The 26583-nt window shown below is 42.4% G+C and overlaps 1 protein-coding gene across 2 annotated transcripts; it reads left to right on the top strand.

The window, feature by feature from the left end:
- Positions 1-1679: 1679 nt before the first annotated feature.
- Positions 1680-25508, top strand: cpb1 (carboxypeptidase B1 (tissue)). 2 transcript variants are annotated; one of them, XM_036945647.2, is made up of 11 exons: positions 1680-2140; positions 4475-4550; positions 4850-4974; positions 12721-12823; positions 13576-13677; positions 14834-14938; positions 16291-16401; positions 16895-16985; positions 17944-18146; positions 24875-24959; positions 25224-25508. In XM_036945647.2, exons 1-11 carry the CDS (start codon positions 2040-2042, stop codon positions 25409-25411), a joined length of 1290 nt encoding a protein of 429 aa, XP_036801542.2. In that variant the 5' UTR covers positions 1680-2039; the 3' UTR covers positions 25412-25508. The 2 variants fall into 2 exon arrangements, with proteins under 2 accessions (XP_036801542.2, XP_090055353.1); XM_090199227.1 differs by lacking the exons at positions 1680-2140; positions 4475-4550; positions 4850-4974; positions 12721-12823 and adding an exon at positions 13393-13415.
- The last annotated feature ends 1075 nt before the right edge of the window (positions 25509-26583 follow it).

The following is a 26583-nucleotide window of genomic DNA, read 5'->3' as shown; positions in this document are numbered from 1 at the left end:
TAGGCTAGCTGAGAACACCTTTATTTAACCAGGTAGGCCAGTTGAGAACACCTTTATTTAACCAGGTAGGCTAGTTTAGAACACCTTTATTTAACCAGGTAGGCTAGTTGAGAACAAGTTCTCATTTACAACTGCGACCTCGCCAAGATAAAGCAAAGCAGTGTGACACAGACAACAACACAGAGTTACACATGGAATAAACAAGCATACAGTCAATAATACAGTAGAAAAATAAGTCTACATACTATGTGAACAAATGAGGTGAGGTGAGATAAGGGAGGTAAAGGCAAAAAAAAGGCCATGGTGGCGAAGTAAATACAATATAGCAAGTAAAACACTGGAATGGTAGATTTGCAGTGGAAGAATGTGCAAAGTAGAGATATAAATAATGGGGTGCAAAGGAGCAAAATAAATAAATACAGTACAGGGAGAGGAAGTTGTTTGGGCTAAATTATAGGTGGGCTATGTACAGGTGCAGTAATCTGTGAGCTGCTCTGACAGTTGGTGCTTAAAGCTAGTGAGGAAGATAAGGGAGAAATACTTTAACTTTAATGTCCAGTCTACCACCTACGTCTTCACAACAGAACTTTAAGGTCCAGTCAACGTCCTAGGTCTTCATAACAGAACTTTAAGGTCCAGTCAACGTCCTAGGTCTTCATAACAGAACTTTAAGGTCTGGTCAACGTCCTAGGTCTTCACAACAGAACTTTAAGGTCCAGTCAACATCCTAGGTCTTCATAACAGAACTTTAAGGTCCAGTCAACGTCCTAGGTCTTCACAACAGAACTTTAAGGTCCAGTCAACGTCCTAGGTCTTCATAACAGAACTTTAAGGTCCAGTCAACATCCTAGGTCTTCATAACAGAACTTTAAGGTCCAGTCAACGTCCTAGGTCTTCATAACAGAACTTTAAGGTCCAGTCAACGTCCTAGGCCTTTACAACAGAACTTTAAGGTCCAGTCAACGTCCTAGGCCTTCACAACAGAACTTTAAGGTCCAGTCAATGTCCTAGGTCTTCATAACAGAACTTTAAGGTCCAGTCAACGTCCTAGGTCTTCATAACAGAACTTTAAGGTCCAGTCAATGTCCTACGTCTTCATAACATAACTTTAAGGTCCAGTCAACGTCCTAGGCCTTCACAACAGAACTTTAAGGTCCAGTCAATGTCATAGTCCTAGCTGTAAAGTATGGCACATGAGATTGGTAACTTTCCCGAAATTCACAGGTTTTTCCAGAAATCCTGGTTGGAAGATTATTCCTGCTTATTCCCTCCTAATTCCTATAATTTTACTATCAGAATTTCTGGAAAACTCAGGAATTTCGGGAAAGTTACTGTGCAACTCTAGGGAGAAACGATGATGATGAGAATATACATTCTGTTTATATTCTGTATCTGCGTTAGATCAGTTGTTTTGGTGTTATTAAAACATGTTGACATGTTTCCATATATATGTATCTATTCTGTAAGTGGACAGTATATGAATAAAATGGAACAAGTTTAAATCCTCCTTGTGATTTCTGATTGTTGTGCACTTCTTCATCAATAGGGAAAAAGAGAGAGGTACAGGGTAGTAACCTACCCAATAGGTTGCATCATTTCCACATCCTCCCTACGCCTCCACACGCTTGCGTCAAAGCAAAAGTCTTAGTAATATACAGACCTGGTCGTTCCGTATCATCAGAATCAACCGATACTGATTGCTAAAACGTTTGCTAGATGTTTTTCATAAGTTGTAATGTGACTGCGTTCCAAGTCATGTGTCAGAACAGACCAAATGACCTTGGCTGTCCATGCGCCGCACCATTCTAGAACACTCGTTACAAGGATTCCATCACAGCTTGTTAATCATTGAAGAGGTTCTCATTGAGAAGCTACTGTATCCCTGGACGAACACCTGCTGCTAACAGGTGGTCAGATAGGCTTCTAGACAGAGAGATAACACTCGGATGAGGATGGAGATTGGTGGAGAAAGTGGGAGGAGGATCGAGGCACAGAGGCTTGTGATTGGTGGAGAGGGAGAGGGTCAGGAGTTATAAAGGATGGGGATTGGTGAAGACAGCTTCACTGGCAACATGATGAAGATTCTTCTGCTTCTAGGATTTGTGGCAGTGGCCCTGGCTGAGGTGACGCGTTTCGACGGGTAAAATATCAAACTTTTATTTTGAAATATTTTCAAATCACAAGTTCTCAGAATACGACATAGAAAATGATACTTAGAAAATTATGAAGATAGACTCTGTACATTGCAATCTATGTTACCATGTGGCTTATTGGTGATGAATGGAGACCTCGTGAATGACCATGTGGACAACTGTATTCTGATATGTTTATTAATGGTCTATAAAATGTGTTCTATCACCCAGTTAGCGCATAACGTTCTGAGAACCATGTGTTTCTTAGAGCTTGGTGAGAGCGTGGTTGTCCTATGGTTAACTTGCATACAACCTTACCACAACGTTCTGAGAATGGTGCAGGATAGTTTTGGAACATTCTCAGCACATTTATAGAAAAAAAAAAACATACTTTTTGGACGGTATTTTATTTCTTTAACAAAATATTTCCTAACAGTTAAAAAATTGCTAAAATTAACTTTAAATGGATAGTCCATTAGACTATCTACACACTTTCAGTAACATTTCAACTAACTATCTACTAACCCTAGCTTTAAACCTAACCTTAACCCTTATCCTAACCCTAAATTTAACCCTTACCTTAACTCGTATCCTAACCCTTACCTTAACCCTTACCTTAACCCTTACCTTAACCCTTATCCTAACCCTAACCTTAACCCTTATCCTAACCCTAACCTTAACTCGTATCCTAACCCTTACCTTAACCCTTACCTTAACCCTTACCTTAACCCTTATCATAACCCTTATCCTAACCCTAAATTTAACCCTTACCTTAACTCATATCCTAACCCTTACCTTAACCCTTACCTTAACCCTTATCCTAACCCTAAATTTAACCCTTACCTTAACCCCTACCCTAACCCTTACCTTAACCCTAACCTTAACCCTTATCCTAACCCTAACCTTAACTCGTATCCTAACCCTTACCTTAACTCGTATCCTAACCCTTACCTTAACCCTTATCCTAACCCTTACCTTAACCCTTACCTTAACCCTTACCCTAACCCTTACCTTAACCCTTACCCTAACCCTTACCCTAACCCTTACCTTAACCCTTACCCTAACCCTTACCTTAACCCTTACCTTAACCCTTACCTTAATCCTTACCTTAACCCTTATCATAACCCTAAACTTAAACCTAACCTTAACCCTTATCCTAACCCTAATTGTAACCTAAGCAGTAGCTTATCAACAGATAGTTTGTTATTAGTATGACCATCTCTAGAGCATGTACACGTGAAAAAAAACAGACTATCCAAATATAAGTGTGACCTTTAATTTGAATTTTGGCAACGTTCTCCAACTCGTTTGACATTGGGAATGTTCTCAAATAGTTCAGGGAATGTTTTTCTGGCAAGAATTTCCGTACTTCAGCACAATGTTTCCTACAGGTAGTTCTATTCAATATTATGTTCTCAAATAGTTCAGAGAACATTAAGAAAAGAAACACAAACAAACTTCAATAACGTTCAGAAAACACTCTTAAAATACTATTTAAAAATATATATTTTCTGTTCTCAGCATCAAGAAAACTCTCTATTCTCTATTTTGTTAAGTGTGTTCAGGTGTGTTGGCCACGCCCACTAACTGGTCACACCACCCGAGCTCTTATTTATTTCGAAATGGGGTCTGTTTGACTAGACAAAAATGAACAGCTTTGTATGTATAAAAAAACATGCCATACTGGCTCCTTCCTGTTGGTGCACTGGACTCATTCCATGGATAGAGAACAGAAAAAGTATAGTTTCAAATCTCTGATGCCGTGTCACAATAAAAAAATTATCTTATTACAAGATTAATTAATTTACATGTTTCTTATCTGTGCTTGTAGTTTAAAAAAGAGTTTACCCAAAATAAAATAGCAGTGTTATTCATGGTAGGTTTTATTCAAAAACCTCCAAATATCCTATAATTATATTTTCAGAGCATTAATAAAACCCCCCATGGAAAACTTTGAAGGAACTAGAGCAAAATGTTCTCAGAACTTTCCTGGAACCAGAGACAATGTTCTCATAACCTTCTTGGAACCAGAGACAATGTTCTCATAACCTTCTTGGAACCAGATACAATGTTCTCAGAACCTTCCTGGAACCAGAGACAATGTTCTCAGAACCTTCTTGGAAACTAAAAATAAATGTTCCCAGAACAAAATGTTCACTTTTACTGGTCAGAGAACATGGCTTCATTACCTCAACCAATGTGAAACAAAAACTCAAATTCCCAGAACTTCCAAGAAACAAATGTGCTAGCTGGGTTTCTCTTGTCTTTGCTGTCCCAGGGGAAAGTCTTCTATAATAGGAGTTCTATAATAACAGCGTAAATCTCTTGTCTTGGTTGTCCAGGGAGAAAGTGTTCCGTCTGAAGCCTGTCCTTGATGATCATGTCCTCCTTATCAAGGAGCTGGCCAACAGCATGGAGGTACATAAGAAACCCTTTCACTATTCTTAGCCGAGCCAAGCCAAGCTGTACTGGACTGGCCTGGTTACTGGTTACGATGCTGTAAAAGAAAAGAAAACATTTAATTTCAAATCATTTTGGTTCCCAGAGACTTATTTCAGGCCCCCTAGGTTCCCACACGAGAACCAGAACACTTTGCCTCTCTATGCTGTAAAGGACTTGTTTGAGGATGTACAGTATGTGTTGAAATGTATGTCTCCCTCCCTCCGCCCGTCTGTCTGTCTGTCTGTCTGTCTGTCTGTCTGTGTCTCCCTCTGCAGGTGGACTTCTGGAGTCCTGAGAGTGCTGACCTGGTGACCATCGATATTGACGTGGATCTCCATGTTCCTGCTGCCCACACTGACATGGTCTACACCATTCTGCAGCAGAGTGGCATGGAGACTGGGTAATACGATATGTATCAATACTGGATGTCCGGGAAAATGTAGTAGTATCTTTATGTAGTAGTATAATGTAGTATATATATGTATAGATACTACTACATACCACTACATGTAGATACTACTACATAAAGATACTACTACATATAGATACTACTACATACTACTACATATAGATACTACTACATATAGATACTACTACATATAGATACTACTACATAAAGATACTACTACATATAGATACTACTACATACTACTACATATAGATACTACTACATATAGATACTACTACATACTACTACATATAGATACTACTACATATAGATACTACTACATACCACTACATATAGATACTACTACATATAGATACTACTACATATAGATACTATTATATATAGATACTACTACATATAGATACTACTACATACCACTACATATAGATACTACTACATACTACTACATATATATACTACTACATATAGATACTACTACATACCACTACATATAGATACTACTACATACTACTACATATATATACTACTACATATAGATACTACTACATACTACTACATATAGATACTACTACATATAGATACTACTACATACCACTACATATATATACTACTACATAAAGATACTACTACATATAGATACTACTACATACTACTACATATAGATACTACTACATATAGATACTACTACATACTACTACATATAGATACTACTACATATAGATACTACTACATACTACTACATATAGATACTACTACATATGGATACTACTACATACTACTACATATAGATACTACTACATACTACTACATATAGATACTACTACATATAGATACTACTACATACCACTACATATAGATACTACTACATAAAGATACTACTACATATAGATACTACTACATATAGATACTACTAAATACTACTACATATAGATACTACTACATATAGATACTACTACATATAGATACTACTACATACTACTACATATAGATACTACTACATACTACTACATATAGTAGTGATATACTACTACACACAACTACACAGTGGTGGGAAAAGTATCCAATTGTCATACTTGAGTAAAAGTAAAGATACCTTAATAGAAAATTCACCTAGTAAAATACTACTTGAGTAAAAGTCTAAAAGTGTTTGGTTTAAAATATACTTAAGTATAAAAAGTAAATGTAAAGATAAAAGTTCAAATAATTTCATATTTCTTATATTAAGGCAATCAGCACAATTTTCTTGTTTTTTTAATTTACGGATAGCCTGGGGTACACTCCAACACTCGTCATTTACAAACAAAGCATGTGTGTTACATGAGTCCTCCAGAACACAGGCAGTAGAGATGACCAGGAATGTTCTCTTGATAAGTGTGTGAATTAGACAATTTTTCTGTCCTGCTAATCATTCAAAATGTAACAAGTACTTCTGGGTGTCTGGGAAAATGTTTGGAGTAAAAAGTACCTAGTTTTCTTTAGGAATGTAGTGAAGTAAAATCAAAAGTTGTCAAAAATATGAATAGGAAATACCCACAAAAAGGACTTAGTTTTCCTTTAAAGTAGTTTTACTTCGGTACATTAAACCACTGCTTCTACATATAGATACTATTATATATAGATACCACTACATATAGATACTACTACATATAGATACTACTACATATAGATACTACTACATATAGATACTACTACATATAGATACTACTACATATAGATACTACTACATATAGATACTACTACATACTACTACATATAGATACTACTACATATAGATACTACTACATATAGATACTACTACATATAGATACTACTACATACCACTACATATAGATACTACTACATATAGATACTACTACATATAGATACTACTACATATAGATACTACTACATATAGATACCACTACATATAGATACTACTACATATAGATACTACTACATATAGATACTACTACATATAGATACTACTACATAATGATACTACTACATATAGATACTACTACATATAGATACTACTACATATAGATACTACTACATACCACTACATATAGATACTACTACATACTACTACATATAGATACTACTACATATAGATACTACTACATACTACTACATATAGATACTACTACATATAGATACTACTACATACTACTACATATAGATACTACTACATATAGATACTACTACATATAGATACTACTACATATAGATACTACTACATATAGATACTACTACATATAGATACTACTACATATAGATACTACTACACACCTCTACACCTGCATTGCTTGCTGCCCTAAGAAGGGCTATATAAATACATTTGATTTGATTTGACATATACACTACCACTCAAAATTTTGGAGTCGCCTCTTCACTGTTGACTTTGAGACTGGTGTTTTGCGGGTACTATTTCTGTATCTAGTCTGTTTCTCAAACTAGACACTCTAATGTACTTGTCCTCTTGCTCAGTTGAGCACCGGGGCCTCCCGCTCCTCTCTCTATTCTGGTTAGAGACAGTTTGCGTTGTTCTGTGAAGGGAGTAGTACACAGTGTTTTTCGGTTTCTTGGCAATTTCTTGCATGGAATAACCTTAATTTCTCAGAACAAGAATAGACTGACGAGATTCAGAAGAAAGTGCTTTGTTTCTGGCCATTTTGAGCCAGTAATCGAACCCACAAATGCTGATATTCCAGATACTCAACTAGTCTAAAGAAGGCCAGTTTTAATGCTTCTTTAATCAGGACAACAATTTTCAGCTGTGCTAACATAATTGCAAAAGGGTTTTCTAATAATCAATTAGCCTTTAAAAATGATAAAATTTGATTAGCTAACACAACGTGCCATTGGAACACAGGAGTGATGGTTGCTGATAATGGGCCTCTGTACGTCTATGTAGATATTACATAAAATAAGGATCAGTGTCCAGCTAGCGGGACAACTTCCTGTGAAACTGGAGGGCGCATAATTATAATAAATTCTAATAGTTATTATAGATTTTTAAACATTTAGGTACATATTAGTGTCTTATATCGGCTGAAAGATTACATCTTTGTTAATCAATAAAGGTAAAAAAAAAAAAAAAAAATCTAACTGCACTGTATGATTTACAATAGCCATCACAGTGAAAACATGCCGTTTGATTGTTTGAGGACGGCGCCCCACATCAACATATTTTTCCACCGGCACATGCTTCATACATTCACAAATAACGATTAAATATTCACTTACTTTTTGAAGATCTTCCTCTGATTTGTCATCCAAATGGTCCCAGCTATAATATTTAGTGTTGTTTTGATAGATAAAGTCCTTCTTTATATCCCAGAAAGTCTGATTAGTTGGCATTAGCGATTTGAGTAATCGTTCTTTCAACAAGTCAAAATACGTTTCTGTTTACTCCTCAGATACCCTAAAATATAATCAAACTATAATATTTATTTCAGAAAGAAGGATGTTCAATATGAAACTGATTTTAGCAGGTGCCCAACTTCATCATTGCGCGCAAAGATACGGATTTCCAAGAGTGTCATCATACACAAACTGTTATTTCTTATTAGTTTTTGAAGTTACAAGCCTGAAACCTGGAACATAGACTGCTGCCACCCTGTGGAAGCCATAGGAATTGCATCCAGGGAGCTATTTCGCAATATGAGCTTTCTCTAAGAGGATGGTCTCTCAACAAAAAAAAAAGAATTATTTGGATTTTCTCCTACCATATCTATTGTGTTATATTTTCCTAAATTATTTGAATAGTTCTACAAACTTCAAAGTGGTTTCTTTCCAATGGTACCAATTATATTTATATCCTGGCTTCAGGGCCTGAGCAACAGGCAGTTAACTTTGGCGGAAATAGAGAAAAAAGGGGCCCTAAGAAGTAAAAAATATGCTTTTTCCAGCTACAATAGTCATTTACAACATTAACAATGTCTACACTGTATTTCTGATCAATTTGATGTCATTTTAATGGACAAAAATGTGATTTTCTTTCAAAAACAAATAGATACTACTACATCCCCCTATAGATAATACATACTACACACTGACATAGTCTTTACCCTGCTGGAGTAAAGTGGGATGGAGACTGTAATATAGATATTACTGTTATAAAGACATCTACTACTGTTATTACTGTTACATAGATATTACTGGATACTATACTACTGTTATTACTGTTATATAGATATTACTGGATACTATACTACTGTTATTACTGTTATATAGATATTACTGGATACTATACTACTGTTATTACTGTTACATAGATATTACTGGATACTATACTACTGTTATTACTGTTACATAGATATTACTGGATACTATACTACTGTTATTACTGTTACATAGATATTACTGGATACTATACTACTGTTATTACTGTTACATAGATATTACTGGATACTATACTACTGTTATTACTGTTACATAGATATTACTGGATACTATAGTACTTCATACTAATTTAAATACTCTTTCTGCTCAGTGATGTATCATTGGATTTCGGTAAAACGTTGGGTGAAAAAAATCAGAAAATGGATGAGTTTCTCAATCAGTTTTCCACTTCGATTCAACGTCGTCACATTGAACGTTTTGGTTGAAATGACGTGGAAACAACGCTGACTCAACCTGTTGGGAAGTATGTGGGTTACGGAGTGAAGCGAAAACTAAAGAGTCTATTGACTGAAAGTAATCTGACCTTGGCAAGGTCCATTGAAGGCAGTGTGTCCATGGAACTAGACTGCTAAAGAGACTCAGCCGTTAAGTTCACCAGGAAAGGGGCATCGGGAGTTGCAACTGAACATCAGAGACAGTGACATTAAGACAGAGCTTCCGCTGTGGTAGAAAGAGCCATCAGTCGTGGTGTAAGGACATGGATTGTCCAGTCTGTGGAATTTAAAAAAAGGCCGCATCAAACAAGCCTGCAGAAAGAAAAAGAGAAATTGTAAAAAACTGAAAACAAGAAAGAAACTTTCCAATTAAAAATAATAAAACTGGACAGTATATATAATATTATACGTTAATTACTAGTGGTATCTAGTATGTACACTAAGTGTAAAAAACATACAAAATTAAGAACACCTGCTTTTTCCATGACAGACTGACCAGCTGAATCCAGGTGAAAACTATGACCCTTTATTGACCTGTTATATCCACTTCAATCAGTGTAGATGAAGGAGAGGAGACTGGTTAAAGAAGGATTTTTTAAGCCTTGAGACAATTGAGACGTGTATTTGTGCCATTCAGAAGGTGAATGGGCAAGACAAAAGATTTGTAAGTGCCTTTGAACGGGGTTTGGTAGTAGATGCCAGGTGCACTGGTTTGTGTCAAGAACTGCAACACGGCTGGGTTTTTCACTCTCAACAGTTTCCGGTATGTATCAAGAACGGTCCACCACCCAAAGGACATCCAGCCAACTTGTCACAACTGTGGGAAGCATTGGAGTCAACATGGGCCAGCATCCCTGTGGAAGTCTTTAGAAAGCTTGTAGAGTCAACATGGGCCAGCATCCCTGTGGCAGTCTTTAGACAGCTTGCAGAGTCAACATGGGCCAGCATCCCTGTGGAAGTCGTTGGACAGCTTGTAGAGTCAACATGGGCCAGCATCCCTGTGGAAGTCGTTAGACAGCTTGTAGAGTCAACATGGGCCAGCATCCCTGTGGAAGTCTTCAGAAAGCTTGTAGAGTCAACATGGGCCAGCATCCCTGTGGAAGTCTTTCGACAGCTTGTAGAGTCAAAATGGGCCAGCATCCCTGTGGATGTCTTTAGACAGCTTGTAGAGTCAACATGGGCCAGCATCCCTGTGGAAGTCTTTAGACAGATTGTAGAGTCAACATGGGCCGGCATCCCTGTGGAAGTCTTTTGACAGCTTGTAGAGTCAACATGGGCCGGCATCCCTGTGGAAGTCTTTAGACAGCTTGTAGAGTCAACATGGGCCGGCATCCCTGTGGAAGTCTTTCGACAGCTTGTAGAGTCAACATGGGCCGGCATCCCTGTGGAAGTCTTTCGACAGCTTGTAGAGTCAACAATATCATAAACGATATCATAAACGATATCATAACCGCCATCGATAAAAGACAGTACTGTGCAGCCGTCTTCATCGACCTTGCCAAGGCTTTCGACTCTGTCAATCACCATATTCTTATCGGCAGACTCAGTAGCCTCGGTTTTTCGGATGACTGCCTTGCCTGGTTCACCAATTACTTTGCAGACAAGAGTTCAGTGTGTCAAATCGGAGGGCATGCTGTCCGGTCCTCTGGCAGTCTCTATGGGGGTGCCACAGGGTTCAATTCTCGGGCCGACTCTTTTCTCTGTATACATCAATGATGTTGCTCTTGCTGCGGGCGATTCCCTGATCCACCTCTACGCAGACGACACCATTCTATATACTTTCGGCCCGTCATTGGACACTGTGCTATCTAACCTCCAAACAAGCTTCAATGCCATACAACACTCCTTCCGTGGCCTCCGACTGCTCTTAAACGCTAGCAAAACCAAATGCATGCTTTTCAACCGATCGCTGCCTGCACCCGCATGCCCGCCTAGCATCACCACCCTGGATGGTTCCGACCTAGAATATGTGGACATCTATAAGTACCTAGGTGTCTGGCTAGACTGCAAACTCTCCTTCCAGACTCATATCAAACATCTCCAATCGAAAATCAAATCAAGAGTCGGCTTTCTATTCCGCAACAAAGCCTCCTTCACTCACGCCACCAAGCTTACCCTAGTAAAACTGACTATCCTACCGATCCTCGACTTCGGCGACGTCATCTACAAAATGGCTTCCAACACTCTACTCAGCAAACTGGATGCAGTCTATTACAGTGCCATCCGTTTTGTCACTAAAGCACCTTATACCACCCACCACTGCGACTTGTATGCTCTAGTCGGCTGGCCCTCGCTACATATTCGTCGCCAGACCCACTGGCTCCAGGTCATCTACAAGTCCATGCTAGGTAAAGCTCCGCCTTATCTCAGCTCACTGGTCACGATGGCAACACCCATCCGTAGCACGCGCTCCAGCAAGTGTATCTCACTGATCATCCCTAAAGCCAACACCTCATTTGGCCGCCTTTCGTTCCAGTACTCTGCTGCCTGTGACTGGAACGAATTGCAAAAATCGCTGAAGTTGGAGACTTTTATCTCCCTCACCAACTTCAAACATCAGCTATCTGAGCAGCTAACCGATCGCTGCAGCTGTACATAGTCTATTGGTAAATAGCCCACCCATTTTCACCTACATCATCCCCATACTGTTTTTATTTATTTACTTTTCTGCTCTTTTGCACACCAATATCTCTACCTGTACATGACCATCTGATAATTTATCACTCCAGTGTTAATCTGCAAAATTGTAATTATTCGCCTACCTCCTCATGCCTTTTGCACACATTGTATATAGACTCCCCCTTTGTTTTCTACTGTGTTATTGACTTGTTAATTGTTTACTCCATGTGTAACTCTGTGTTGTCTGCTCATACTGCTATGCTTTATCTTGGCCATGTCGCAGTTGCAAATGAGAACTTGTTCTCAACTAGCCTACCTGTTTAAATAAAGGTGAAATAAAATGTTTAAAAAAACATGGGCCGGCATCCCTGTGGAAGTCTTTAGACACCTTGTAGAGTCCATGCCCCGACAAATTTAGGCTGTTCTGAGGGCAAAAGGGGTGCAACTCCATATTAGAAGGGTGTTCCTGATGTTTGTTATACTCAGCATACGTTGATGGGGGAATTGTCTCTGTTCTCAGGGTCCTGATTGAGGACCTGCAGGCTCAGATGGAAGAGCAGCTGGACAACAGAACCCCAGACCCCAGAGTACACAGCTACACCAAATACAACAGTTGGGACAAAGTAAGATTCTCTCTCTATGCTTCTATCTCTCTCTCTACCCCTGTCTCTCACTCTCTCTGTCATGTACTGTCATGTTGTGTCTTGTCTCTGTCCTTTCCCTTCACCCTGTCTCCCTCTGCTGGTCGTTGTTAGGTTACCTTTTCTCCCCCTCTTTCCCCCAGCTGTGCCTTGTCTCCTCCTAACCACCTCGTCACCCCTTTTCCCACCTGTTCCCTTTTTCCCTCTGATTAGGTCCCTATATCTCTCTCTGTTTCTGCTCCTGTCTTTGTCGGATTCTTGTTTGTTGTGTTTCATGCCTGAACCAGACTGTCGTCATGTTTGCTGTAACCTTGTCTTGTCCTGTCGGAATCTGCCGGTCCGTCTGAGCCTACCTATGTTTGGTAATTAAAGAAGCTCTGTTTAAGTTAATTCGCTTTTGGGTCCTCATTCACGCACCGTAACACTCTCGCTCTCTCTCTGTCAATATATCCTAGTACAACAGTTGGGACAAAGTAAGATTCTTTCTCTATCCTTCTATCTCTCTCTCTAGCCCTGTCTCTCACTCTCTCGCTCTCTCTCTGTCAATATACCCTAGTAAAACAGTTGGGACAAAGTAAGATTCTCTCTCTATCCTTCTATCTCTCTCTCTACCCCTGTCTCTCACTCTCTCTCAGTCAATATATCCTTGTACAACAGTTGGAACAAAGTAAGATACTATCTTTCTCACTACCACTGTCTCTCTCTTTCATCCCTCGATCTATGTGTGTCTCCAGATCCAGGCATGGATCTCCTCCATTTCCTCCTCTAACCCCGACCTGATCAGCCGTCAGGTGATCGGAAACACCTACGAGGGACGTCCCATGAACGTTCTCAAGGTATTACTCACTTTATTGTCAACATTTATTGATACTGTTGTTGAATAGTCTGGTCAGTTATCTATGAAATAGTCTGGATAGTGGTCTATGAAATAGTCTGGATAGTGGTCTATGAAATAGTCTGGATAGTGGTCTATGAAATAGTCTGGATAGTGGTCTATGAAATAGTCTGGATAGTGGTCTATGACATAGTTTGGATAGTGGTCTATGAAATAGTCTGGATAGTGGTCTATGAAATAGTCTGGTCAGTGGTCTATGAAATAGTCTAGTCAATAGTCTATGAAATAGTCTGGTCAGTGGTCTATGAAATAGTCTGGTCAGTGGTCTATGAAATAGTCTGTGTAGTGGTCTATGAAATAGTCTGGATAGTGGTCTATGAATTAGTCTGGTCAGTGGTCTATGAAATAGTCTGGATAGTGGTCTATGAAATAGTCTGGATAGTGGTCTATGAAATAGTCTGGTCAGTGGTCTATGAAATAGTCTGGATAGTGGTCTATGAAATAGTCTGGATAGTGGTCTATGAATTAGTCTGGTCAGTGGTCTATGAAATAGTCTGGATAGTGGTCTATGAAATAGTCTGGATAGTGGTCTATGAAATAGTCCAGTCAGTGGTCTATGAAATAGTCTGGATAGTGGTCTATGAAATAGTCTGGTCAGTGGTCTATGAAATAGTCTGGTCAGTGGTCTATGAAATAGTCTGGATAGTGGTCTATGAAATAGTCTGGATAGTGGTCTATGAAATAGTCTGGTCAGTGGTCTATGAAATAGTCTGGATATTGGTCTATGAAATAGTCTGGTCAGTGGTCTATGAAATAGTCTGGTCAGTGGTCTATGAAATAGTCTGGATAGTGGTCTATGAAATAGTCTGGATAGTGGTCTATGAAATAGTCTGGATAGTGGTCTATGAAATAGTCTGGATAGTGGTCTATGAAATAGTCTGGATAGTGGTCTATGAAATAGTCTGGTCAGTGGTCTATGAAATAGTCTGGATAGTGGTCTATGAAATGTTCTAGCCTACTCTGGTTTACATTTTGGATCATTCAGTAGCAGCTCTTATCCAGTGTAACCTCTATTGAACAACATGTAGCCTACTTCAATCTCAACAACACAAACCTGTTTGAACTAAAGGTTAAATTAGTCAAACGTATCTCTACAGATCGGTAAGAAGTCCAGCTCCACCAAGCCCTCTATCTTCATGGACTGTGGTATTCACGCCAGGGAGTGGATTTCCACCGCTTTCTGCCAGTGGTTCGTCAAGGAGGTGAGGCTCAGAGTGACACAGTATAACTCATTTAATAGGATATCAATGGACGCACAATGACACTTCGGGAATTCTATATCATATCATCTATATGCCCAGCTAGCACAATTGGTTCCTTGGAAGTTGTGGGAATGTATGTTTTCGGTTTCACAACAGGTCGTTGGAAAGAAGCCATATGTTTCCTGAACATTTTTTTAAACGTTCTGTGAACAGAAGTGAAAAATGTTACTTGTTCTGAGACTGTTTATTTTTAGGTTGCAGGGAGGTGGTTATGATTACGTTTTACTCGTTCCTTGACCGTTTTCTATGGAGTTTTTATTAATGCTCTGCGAACAGACATTATTGGTTATTTGAAAGATTTTGAATAACTTCCTTAACTTTCACTGAATGTTAGCTTAGTTTGTGCTATCTTTAACTCCAAGCTCAAATAGGAAATTAATTTCCTTCGGCATTAATCATGCAAACACATGTCTTTTATTATTGTGACACGGTATCAGTGAGATTTAAACCTATAATCTTGTGTTCTCTATCCGTGGAATGAGTCCAGTGCACCACCAGGAAGGAGCCAGTATGGCATGTTTTTTTATATACATACAAAGCTGTTAATTTTAGTCAAACAGACTTTATGTCAAAGGAAACGAGCACTATGAACATCAGGTGAGGCCAATTAGTGGGCGTGGTCAACACACCTGAACACACTTAACAAGATAAAGGCTAAAGAGAGGTTTGTTGACGCTGAGAACGGAATGTATAGGTTTTTAAATAACATTCTTTGAGTGTTCTCTGAACGTTACTAAAGTTCACTTGTGTTTTTTTTAATGGAACGTTTTCTTAATGTTCTCGGAACAATTTGAGAACATGACTTTAAATCGAACCATGAGGAAGCCTGTGGGAAACTATGCTGGAGTACTGAAATTCCCACAGAAGAACATTAACGTCCTCTGAACTATTTGAGAATAAATCCCTATGTCAAACCAGTTTGAGAACGTTCCTATGACATTACCAAAATGAAGTATAACCATGTTTGAACTTTTAGGAAAAGTTATGTTAAGGTAAGGAAATACCAAGAAAATTACATTTTTTTGCCATGTTCCTTAAACGTGCTGAGAATGTTCCAAAGCTAAGCAACTATCCTGCACCGTTCCCAGAACGTTGTGGGAAGGTTGTATGCAAAATAACCACAGGACAACCGCACTCTCACCATGCTCTAAGAAAACATGATTCTCAGAACGTTATGTGCTAGCTGGGTATATTGTCCTCTTCCTCCATCGAAACAGTTCAGAACTCAAATTCATAACAATCTCACTCTCGTCTTCCTCTCTCCCTCTCCTTCTCTTCCTCCTTGTTCCCAGGCTCTGTCCACTTACGGTAGTGACTCTGAGATGACCGGCCTGCTAAACCAGATGGATGTCTATGTTCTGCCCGTCTTCAACATCGACGGATACGACTTCACCCACAATAGCGTATGTTTTCCTTTAGCTGTTAGCCATTAACTTCTAGCCTGTTAGCCACTAGACATTAGCCAGTTAGCCGTTAGCTGTTAACCAGTTAGCAGTTAGCCGTTCACTGTTAGCCAGTTAGCTGTTAGCCAGTTAGCTGCTAGCCATTAGCTAGTTAGCCGTTAGCTGTTAGCCAGTTAGCAGTTAGCCATTAGCTGTTAGCCAAAAGTACACTAATTACTGTTATACTGCATTACCTGATTATTGAAACTGCCTGATTTCTGATGGCAAAAATTTGGTGTTTAACTACTCATTATACAGTATGTGATCAAATAAAATGAAATAATATTAGCCACATGCGCCGAATACAACAGGTGTAGTAGACCTTACAGTGAAACTCTTACTTACGAGCCCCTAACCGACAGCTCAGTTTTAAAAAATCACGTAATGCAGTATCACAGCAATTAGTGTACTTATGGATGTATGTTGTGGCTCGGTGTGTGTTTTGGACCTGCAGAACAGGATGTGGAGAAAGACTCGCTCCAGGATGTCTAGTTCCAGCTGCATCGGTGCTGATCCCAACAGAAACTGGAACGCTGGATGGTGCAGTGAGTACAGTCATATAAACTGTAACATGGAGGTGCAATTCTATAGAGATACAGTATAGAGGTGTATTTCTACAGTATAGAGTGTATTTCTATAGAGATACAGTATAGAGGTGTATTTCTACAGTATAGAGGTGTATTTCTATAGAGATACTGTATAGAGGTGTATTTCTACAGTATAGAGTGTATTTCTATAGAGATACAGTATAGAGTGTATTTCTACTATATAGAAGTGTATTTCTATAGAGATACAGTATGGAGATGTATTACTATAGAGATACAGTATAGAGGTGTATTTCTACAGTGTAGAGGTGTATTTCTACAGTATAGAGATACAGTGTAGAGGTGTATTTCTACAGTATAGAGATACAGTATAGAGGTGTATTTCTACAGTATAGAGTGTATTTCTATAGAGATACAGTATAGAGGTGTATTTCTACAGTATAGAGATACAGTATAGAGCGTATTTCTATATAGATACAGTATAGATTCCCGAAGCGCTAATGGACATTGTATTTAAATCTATGTTCAACTCTGTAGGAGAGAGATACATCTTTAGAGGCATAGCATTCATCCAATATAAGCTTTAACCTCTGTCCCCTCTCCTTTCTCCTTAACCCCTCTCCTCTCTCCTTAACCCCACTCCTCTCTCCTTTCTCCTTAACTTCTGTCCCCTCTCCTCTCTCCTTAACCCCTCTCCTCCCTCCTCTCACCCTCTCCTCTCTCCTTTCACCCTCTCCTCTCTCCTTTCACCCTATCCTCTCTCCTTTCACCCTCTCCTCCCTCCTCTCACCCTCTCCTCTCTCCTTTCACCCTCTCCTCTCTCCTTTCACCCTCTCCTTTCTCCTTTCACCCTCTCCTCCCTCCTCTCACCCTCTCCTCTCTCCTTTTACCCTAACCTCTGTCCCCTCTCCTCTCTTCTCTCACCCTAACCCATCCCTGTCTCCTTTCACCCTCTCAGCCACTGGGGCCTCCTCCAACCCATGCAGCGACACATTCTGTGGCTCCTCACCCGAATCTGAGATCGAGGTGAAGAACGTTGCTGACTTCATCCGTAGGAACAAGTCGTCCATCAAGGCCTACCTCACCATCCACTCCTACTCTCAGCTGCTGCTCTTCCCCTACTCCTACACCTTTGAGCTGGCGGAGCATCACAGCGAGCTGGTCAGTACCTACCCCCTAACCCTGACCCTAACCCATAACCCCTAACCCTGACCCTAACCCATAACCCATAACCCATAACCCATAACCCGTAACACCTGACCCTACCCCCTAACCCTGACCCTAACCCATAACCCCTGACCCTAACCCATAACCACAAACACTGACCCTACCCGCTAAACCTGGCCATAACCCATAACCACTAACACTGACCCTACCCCTAACCCTGACCATAACCCATAACCCCTAACCCTGACCATAACCCCTGACCATAACCCCTAACCCATAACCACTAACACTGACCCTACCCCTAACCCTGACCATAACCCCTAACCCATAACCCATAACCACTAACACTGACCCTACCCGCTAACCCTGACCATAACCCATAACCCATAACCCATAACCCTTAACCCGTAACCCCTGACCCTACCCCCTAACCCTGACCCTAACCCATAACCCCTAACCCTGACCCTGACACTGACCCTAACCCTGACCATAACCCATAACCACTAACACTGACCCTACCCGCTAACCCTGACCATAACCCCTAACCCATAACCCATAACCACTAACACTGACCCTACCCGCTAACCCTGACCCATAACCCCTAACCCATAACCACTAACACTGACCCTACCCGCTAACCCTGACCATAACCCATAACCCATAACCCATAACCACTAACACTGACCCTACCCCCTAACCCTGACCATAACCCCTAACCCATAACCCATAACCACTAACACTGACCCTACCCCTAACCCTGACCATAACCCCTAACCCATAACCCATAACCCCTAACCCTGACCCTGACACTGACCCTAACCCTGACCATAACCCATAACCACTAACACTGACCCTACCCGCTAATCAATCAATCAATCAAATTTATTTTATATAGCCCTTCGTACATCAGCTGATATCTCAAAGTGCTGTACAGAAACCCAGCCTAAAACCCCAAACAGCAAGCAATGCAGGTGAAGAAGCACGGTGGCTAGGAAAAACTCCCTAGAAAGGCCAAAACCTAGGAAGAAACCTAGAGAGGAACCAGGCTATGTGGGGTGGCCAGTCCTCTTCTGGCTGTGCCGGGTGGAGATTATAACAAAACATGGTCAAGATGTTCAAATGTTCATAAATGACCAGCATGGTCGAATAATAATAAGGCAGAATAGTTGAAACTGGAGCAGCAGCACAGTCAGGTGGACTGGGGACAGCAAGGAGTCATCATGTCAGGTATTCCTGGGGCATGGTCCTAGGGCTCAGGTCCTCCGAGAGAGAGAAAGAAAGAGAGAATTAGAGAGAGCATATGTGGGATGGCCAGTCCTCTTCTGGCTGTGCCGGGTGGAGATTATAACAGAACATGGCCAAGATGTTCAAATGTTCATAAATGATCAGCATGGTCGAATAATAATAAGGCAGAACAGTTGAAACTGGAGCAGCAGCACAGCCAGGTGGACTGGGGACAGCAAGGAGTCATCATGTCAGGTAGTCCTGGGGCATGGTCCTAGGGCTCAGGTCCTCCGAGAGAGAGAAAGAGAGAAGGAGAGAATTAGAGAACGCACACTTAGATTCACACAGGACACCGAATAGGACAGGAGAAGTACTCCAGATATAACAAACTGACCCTAGCCCCCCGACACATAAACTACTGCAGCATAAATACTGGAGGCTGAGACAGGAGGGGTCAGGAGACACTGTGGCCCACTCCGAGGACACCCCCGGACAGGGCCAAACAGGAAGGATATAACCCCACCCACTTTGCCAAAGCACAGCCCCCACACCACTAGAGGGATATCTTCAACCACCAACTTACCATCCTGAGACAAGGCTGAGTATAGCCCACAAAGACCTCCGCCAACCCTGACCATAACCCCTAACCCATAACCCATAACCCCTAACCCTGACCCTGACACTGACCCTAACCCTGACCATAACCCCTAACCACTAACACTGACCCTACCCGCTAACCCTGACCATAACCCCTAACCCATAACCCATAACCACTAACACTGACCCTACCCGCTAACCCTGACCATAACCCCTAACCCATAACCCATAACCACTAACACTGACCCTACCCCTAACCCTGACCATAACCCCTAACCCATAACCCATAACCAATAACACTGACCCTACCCCTAACCCTGACCATAACCCCTAACCCATAACCCATAACCACTAACACTGACCCTACCCCTAACCCTGACCATAACCCATAACCCATAACCCCTAACCACTAACACTGACCCTACCCCTAACCCTGACCATAACCCATAACCCCTAACCCATAACCACTAACACTGACCCTACCCGCTAACCCTGACCATAACCCCTAACCCATAACCCATAACCACTAACACTGACCCTACCCCTAACCCTGACCATAACCCCTAACCCATAACCCATAACCACTAACACTGACCCTACCCGCTAACCCTGACCATAACCCCGAACCCATAACCCATAACCACTAACACTGACCCTACCCCTAACCCATAACCAATAACCACTAACACTGACCCTACCCCTAACCCTGACCATAACCCCTAACCCATAACCCATAACCACTAACACTGACCCTACCCACTAACCCTGACCATAACCCCTAACCCATAACCCATAACCACTAACACTGACCCTACCCCTAACCCTGACCATAACCCCTAACCCATAACCCATAACCACTAACACTGACCCTACCCGCTAACCCTGACCATAACCCCTAACCCATAACCCATAACCACTAACACTGACCCTACCCGCTAACCCTGACCATAACCCATAACCACTAACACTGACCCTACCCGTAACCCCTGACCCTACCCCCTAACCCTGACCCTAACCCATAACCCCTAACCCTGACCCTGACACTGACCCTAACCCTGGCCATAACCCATAACCACTAACACTGACCCTACCTGCTAACCCTGACCCATAACCCCTAACCCATAACCACTAACACTGACCCTACCCGCTAACCCTGACCATAACCCCTAACCCATAACCCATAACCACTAACACTGACCCTACCCGCTAACCCTGACCATAACCCCTGACCCTAACCCATAACCCATAACCCATAACCCATAACCCATAACGCTGACCCTGACCCTGACCCTAACCCATAACCACTAACAATGACCCTACCCGCTAACACTGACCATAATCCCTAACCCATAACCCCTGACCCATAACCCCTGACCCTAATCCATAACCCCTAACCCCTAACCCTTACACCGTTGAGCACCTTTGAGTACATACCCTAACCCTGACCCTAACCCATAATCCCTGACCCAACCCATATTCCCTGACCCAACACATAACCCCAGACCCAACCCATAACCCCTGACCCAACCCATAACCCCTGACCACAATACCCCTCCTATAACCACCCCATCCAGACAGATATCTAATACCCTCCTATAACCACCCCATCCAGACTGATATCTAATACCCTCCTATAACCACCCCATCCAGACAGATATCTAATACCCTCCTATAACCACCCCATCCAGACAGATATCTATTACCCCTCCTATAACCACCCCATCCAGACAGATATTTAATAACCTCCTATAACCACCCCATCCAGACAGATATCTAATACCCTCCTATATCCACCCCATCCAGACATATCTAATACCCCTCCTATAACCACCCCATCCAGACAGATATCTAATAACCCTCCAATAACCACTCATCCAGACATCTAATACCCTCATATAACCACCCCATCCAGACAGATATCTAATACCCTCCTATAACCACCCCATCCAGACAGATATCTAATACCCTCCTATAACCACCCCATCCAGACAGATATCTAATACCCTCCTATAACCACCCCATCCAGACAGATATCTAATACCCTCCTATAACCACCCCATCCAGACAGATATCTAATACCCTCCTATAACCACCCCATCCAGACAGATATCTATTACCCCTCCTATAACCACCCCATCCAGACAGATATTTAATAACCTCCTATAACCACCCCATCCAGACAGATATCTAATACCCTCCTATATCCACCCCATCCAGACATATCTAATACCCCTCCTATAACCACCCCATCCAGACATCTAATACCCTCATATAACCACCCCATCCAGACAGATATCTAATACCCTCCTATAACCACCCCATCCAGACAGATATCTAATACCCTCCTATAACCACCCCATCCAGACAGATATCTATTACCCCTCCTATAACCACCCCCTCCAGACAGATATTTAATAACCTCCTATAACCACCCCATCCAGACAGATATCTAATACCCTCCTATAACCACCCCATCCAGACAGATATCTAATACCCTCCTATAACCACCCCATCCAGACAGATATCTAATACCCCTCCTATAACCACCCCATCTAGATATCTAATACCCTCATATAACCACCCCATCCAGACATCTAATACCCTCCTATAACCACCCCATCCAGACAGATATCTAATACCCTCCTATAACCACCCCATCCAGACAGATATCTAATACCCCTCCAATAACCACCCCATCCAGACAGATATCTAATACCCTCCTATAACCACCCCATCCAGACAGATATCTAATACCCTCCTATAACCACCCCATCCAGACAGATATCTAATACCCTCCTATAACCACCCCATCCAGACATCTAATACCCTCCTATAACCACCCCATCCAGACAGACATCTAATACCCTCCTATAACCACCCCATCCAGACAGATATCTAATACCCCTCCTATAACCACCCCATCCAGACATCTAATACCCTCCTATAACCACCCCATCCAGACAGATATCTAATACCCCTCCTATAACCACCCCATCCAGACAGATATCTAATACCCTCCTATAACCACCCCATCCAGACAGATATCTAATACCCCTCCTATAACCACCCCATCCAGACAGATATCTAATACCCCTCCTATAACCACCCCATCCAGACAGATATCTAATACCCCTCCTATAACCACCCCATCCAGACAGATATCTAATACCGTCCTATAACCACCCCATCCAGACAGATATCTAATACCCTCCTATAACCACCCCATCCAGACAGATATCTATTACCCCCCTATAACCACCCCATCCAGACAGACATCTAATACCCCTCCTATAACCACCCCATCCAGACAGATATCTAATGCTCGTCTCCCTTCACCACTATAATATCAGGACATTTTTAGTATCTTTTCTCAGTCCGTCCTTCAGATCTATCATCTCTGCTCATCTTAACAAAGGTTGCCTCCAGGCCCTCTTCTGTTGTGTTGCTCTCACAGTGGTTTATAGAGATCTTTGTCACAGTCCTTCCCCAATTCTCACACTCCTGCTGTTAATACCTGGTGTATTTCTCTGACTCAGCGTCACACCCTCCTCTCCTCTCACCCTCCTCTCACCCTCCTCTCCTCTCACCCTCCTCTCCTCTCACCCACCTCTTCTCTCACCCTCCTCTCCTCTCACCCTCCTCTCCTCTCACCCTTCTCTCCTCTCACCCTTCTCTCCTCTCACTCTCCTCTCACCCTCCTTAATTCTCACCCTCCTCTCCTCTCACCCTCCTCTCACCCTCCTCTCCTCTCACCCTCCTCTCCTCTCACCCTCCTCTCCTCTCACCCTCCTCTCACCATCCTCTCACCCTCCTCTCCTCTCACCCTCCTCTCCTCTCACCCTCCTCTCCTCTCACCCTCCTCTCACCATCCTCTCCTCTCACCCTCCTCTCCTCTCACTCTCCTCTCACCCTCCTCTCCTCTCACGCTCCTCTCCTCTCACGCTCCTCTCCTCTTATCCTCCTCTCCTCTCACCATCCTCTCCTCTCACCCTCCTCTCCTCTCACCCACCTCTCCTCTCACCCTCCTCTCACCATCCTCTCCTCTCACCCTCCTCTCCTCTCACGCTCCTCTCCTCTCACTCTCCTCTCCTCTTATCCTCCTCTCCTCTTATCCTCCTCTCCTCTCACCATCCTCTCCTCTCACCCTCCTCTCCTCTCACGCTCCTCTCCTCTCACGCTCCTCTCCTCTCACGCTCCTCTCCTCTCACCCTCATCTCATCTCCTCTCACCCTCCTCTCCTCTCACCCTCCTCTCTTCTCACACTCCTCTCCTCTCACCCTCATCTCCTCTCACCCTCCTCTCCTCTCACCCTCCTCTCCTCTCACTCTCCTCTCCGCTCACCCTCCTCTCCTCTCACGCTCCTCTCCTCTCCTCTCACCCTCCTCTCCTCTCCCCTCACCCTCCTCTCCTCTCACCCTCCTCTCACCCTTCTTTCCTCTCTTCTAACCCTCCTCTCCTCTCCTCTCCTCTCCCCTCCTCTCCTCTCCTCTCCTCTCCTCTCACTCTCCTCTCACCCTCCTCTCCTCTCCCCTCACCCTCCTCTCCCCTCAGCCTCCTCTCCTCTCACCCTCCTCTCCTCTCCAACCCAGCCACTCATAGTACTAAGGTTCTTCCAGTTCTTCCATTGTCTAAAGATGGAACACGTTTGACCCCTGTATTGTACCGTTGTGGGTTACATCAAATACCTTGCCAATTTCTAATGTTTTAAATCTAAGGCAGTGATCCCTGTCCATCAATGTCTTCGTTCCTATTGTCCGTCCATCTCATGTGTCTGTCCATCCAACCTCTAATCTCTCTCTCTCTCTCTCTCTCTCTCTCTCTCTCTCTCTCTCTCTCTCTCTCTCTCTCTCTCTCTCTCTCTCTCTCTCTCTCTCTCTCTCTGTCTCTCTCTCCTGCTGTAGATGACTGTTGCTGAGGGAGCTTCCAAGGCTCTCCGTAGTCTGCATGGAACCCAGTACACCAGCGGCCCAGGAGCTGCTACCATTTGTGAGTATACAGATCATGGCTACACCAGGCCTGTGGCCTTATGCTTTATATAGCCTGTTATTGAGAGCTGTGGTAGCTTCAGTATAGCTCTACATTTGACTATCCAGGATATGAACCCACAGTGACTGAGTGATTAGGCCTCCTGTCATACTCTGATTTGATGTATATTTAGCTGTGTAGTGTGTAGTGTGCTGTCCTAGCTATAGCGCAATCCTCCAGGATATCACCCATAATATGTTTCACCTGATATCTCCTCCTCTCCAGACCCTGCTGCCGGTGGCTCTGACGACTGGGCCTACGACCTGGGGGTGAAGTACTCCTACACTTTTGAGCTACGTGACACCGGGCGTTACGGCTTCCTGTTGCCCGAATCTCAGATCAAGCCCACCTGTGAGGAGACCATGCTGGCCGTCAAGTACATCACCAGCCACGTGCAGAAGAACCTGTACTAGAGGGAACCAAGCAGAACCCCTCCACTGCCCAGCAGGGCCACCAGTTATGTTTTCTCCTTGACAACAAACAATAAAACCAGCAATATGTTTAATCTCACAACTCCTCTCTGATTATAATGCTTTCTTTTGTCAATTAGTTGATGAGTTATGGTCCAGACAGAGTGAACTACTGGACTGAGTATAGAAGCAGCTAGTATCTTCTGCTCTACTTAATCTATATCTATTCTAAAAATGACACTCAAATTATCCATAATCATATTGAAAGGAATATCTCATCTCAAAGTAGCATTTTCTGTCTCTTGATTCAAATGAGAATGGTGAGAGAAACAGAGGGAGAGAGAGAAAGAGAGTCAGTGAGAGAGGGAATGAGAAATAGAGAGAGAAAGCGAGGTCTGAGGATTCATTGTGGGTTTATTCCCAGATTCTCAGAGGCCCCCTATAGGGTCCTGGCTTTCAGCCAATGAGGAGGGGGCATCTATCCGCACCTAACGATTTGGGTCCGGCAGCAGTAACACAGGACGTGACAGCCACAGAGTAAAGTACTATCTCCATGGCAGCACCTCATGTCTGACTGTAGAAAATAACTGGGCCACAGATCTGCTGTCTATCTATTGCATGGGAACCAATCACAGACCTAATGTCTGTCTATTGCATGGGAACCAATCACAGATCTACTGTCTGTCTATTGCATGGGAACCAATCACAGATATACTGTCTGTCTATTGCATGGGAACCAATCACAGATCTGCTGTCTGTCAAGTGCATGGGAACCAATCACAGATCTACTGTCTGTCTATTGCATGGGAACCAATCACAGATCTACTGTCTGTCTATCTATTGCATGAGAACCAATCACAGATCTGCTGTCTGTCAAGTGCATGGGAACCAATCACAGATCTACTGTCTGTCTATTGCATGGGAACCAATCACAGATCTACTGTCTGTCTATCTATTGCATGAGAACCAATCACAGATCTACTGTCTGTCTATTGCATGGGAACCAATCACAGATCTGCTGTCTGTCTATTGCATGGGACCCAATCACAGATCTACTGTCTGTCTATTGCATGGGAACCAATCACAGAACTACTGTCTGCCTGTCTATTGCATGAGAACCAATCACAGATCTACTTTCTGTCTATTGCATGGGAACCAATCACAGATCTACTGTC

The sequence above is a fragment of the Oncorhynchus mykiss genome, chromosome 15 (assembly GCF_057628025.1).
Source record: "Oncorhynchus mykiss isolate SJ-2025 chromosome 15, ASM5762802v1, whole genome shotgun sequence".
NCBI lineage: Eukaryota > Metazoa > Chordata > Actinopteri > Salmoniformes > Salmonidae > Oncorhynchus > Oncorhynchus mykiss.
The sequence above is the reverse complement of the archived record's forward strand: the minus strand, read 5'-3'. Positions and strand labels throughout refer to the sequence as shown.

Coding starts and splice junctions, on each gene's coding strand:
- cpb1 (XM_036945647.2), top strand. CDS start 2,040: ATGGGGATTGGTGAAGACAGCTTCACTGGCAACATGATGAAGATTCTT. Junction 12,824..13,575: donor AATACAACAGTTGGGACAAA/GTAAGATTCTCT, acceptor GTGTGTCTCCAG/ATCCAGGCATGGATCTCCTC. Junction 16,402..16,894: donor ACGACTTCACCCACAATAGC/GTATGTTTTCCT, acceptor TTGGACCTGCAG/AACAGGATGTGGAGAAAGAC.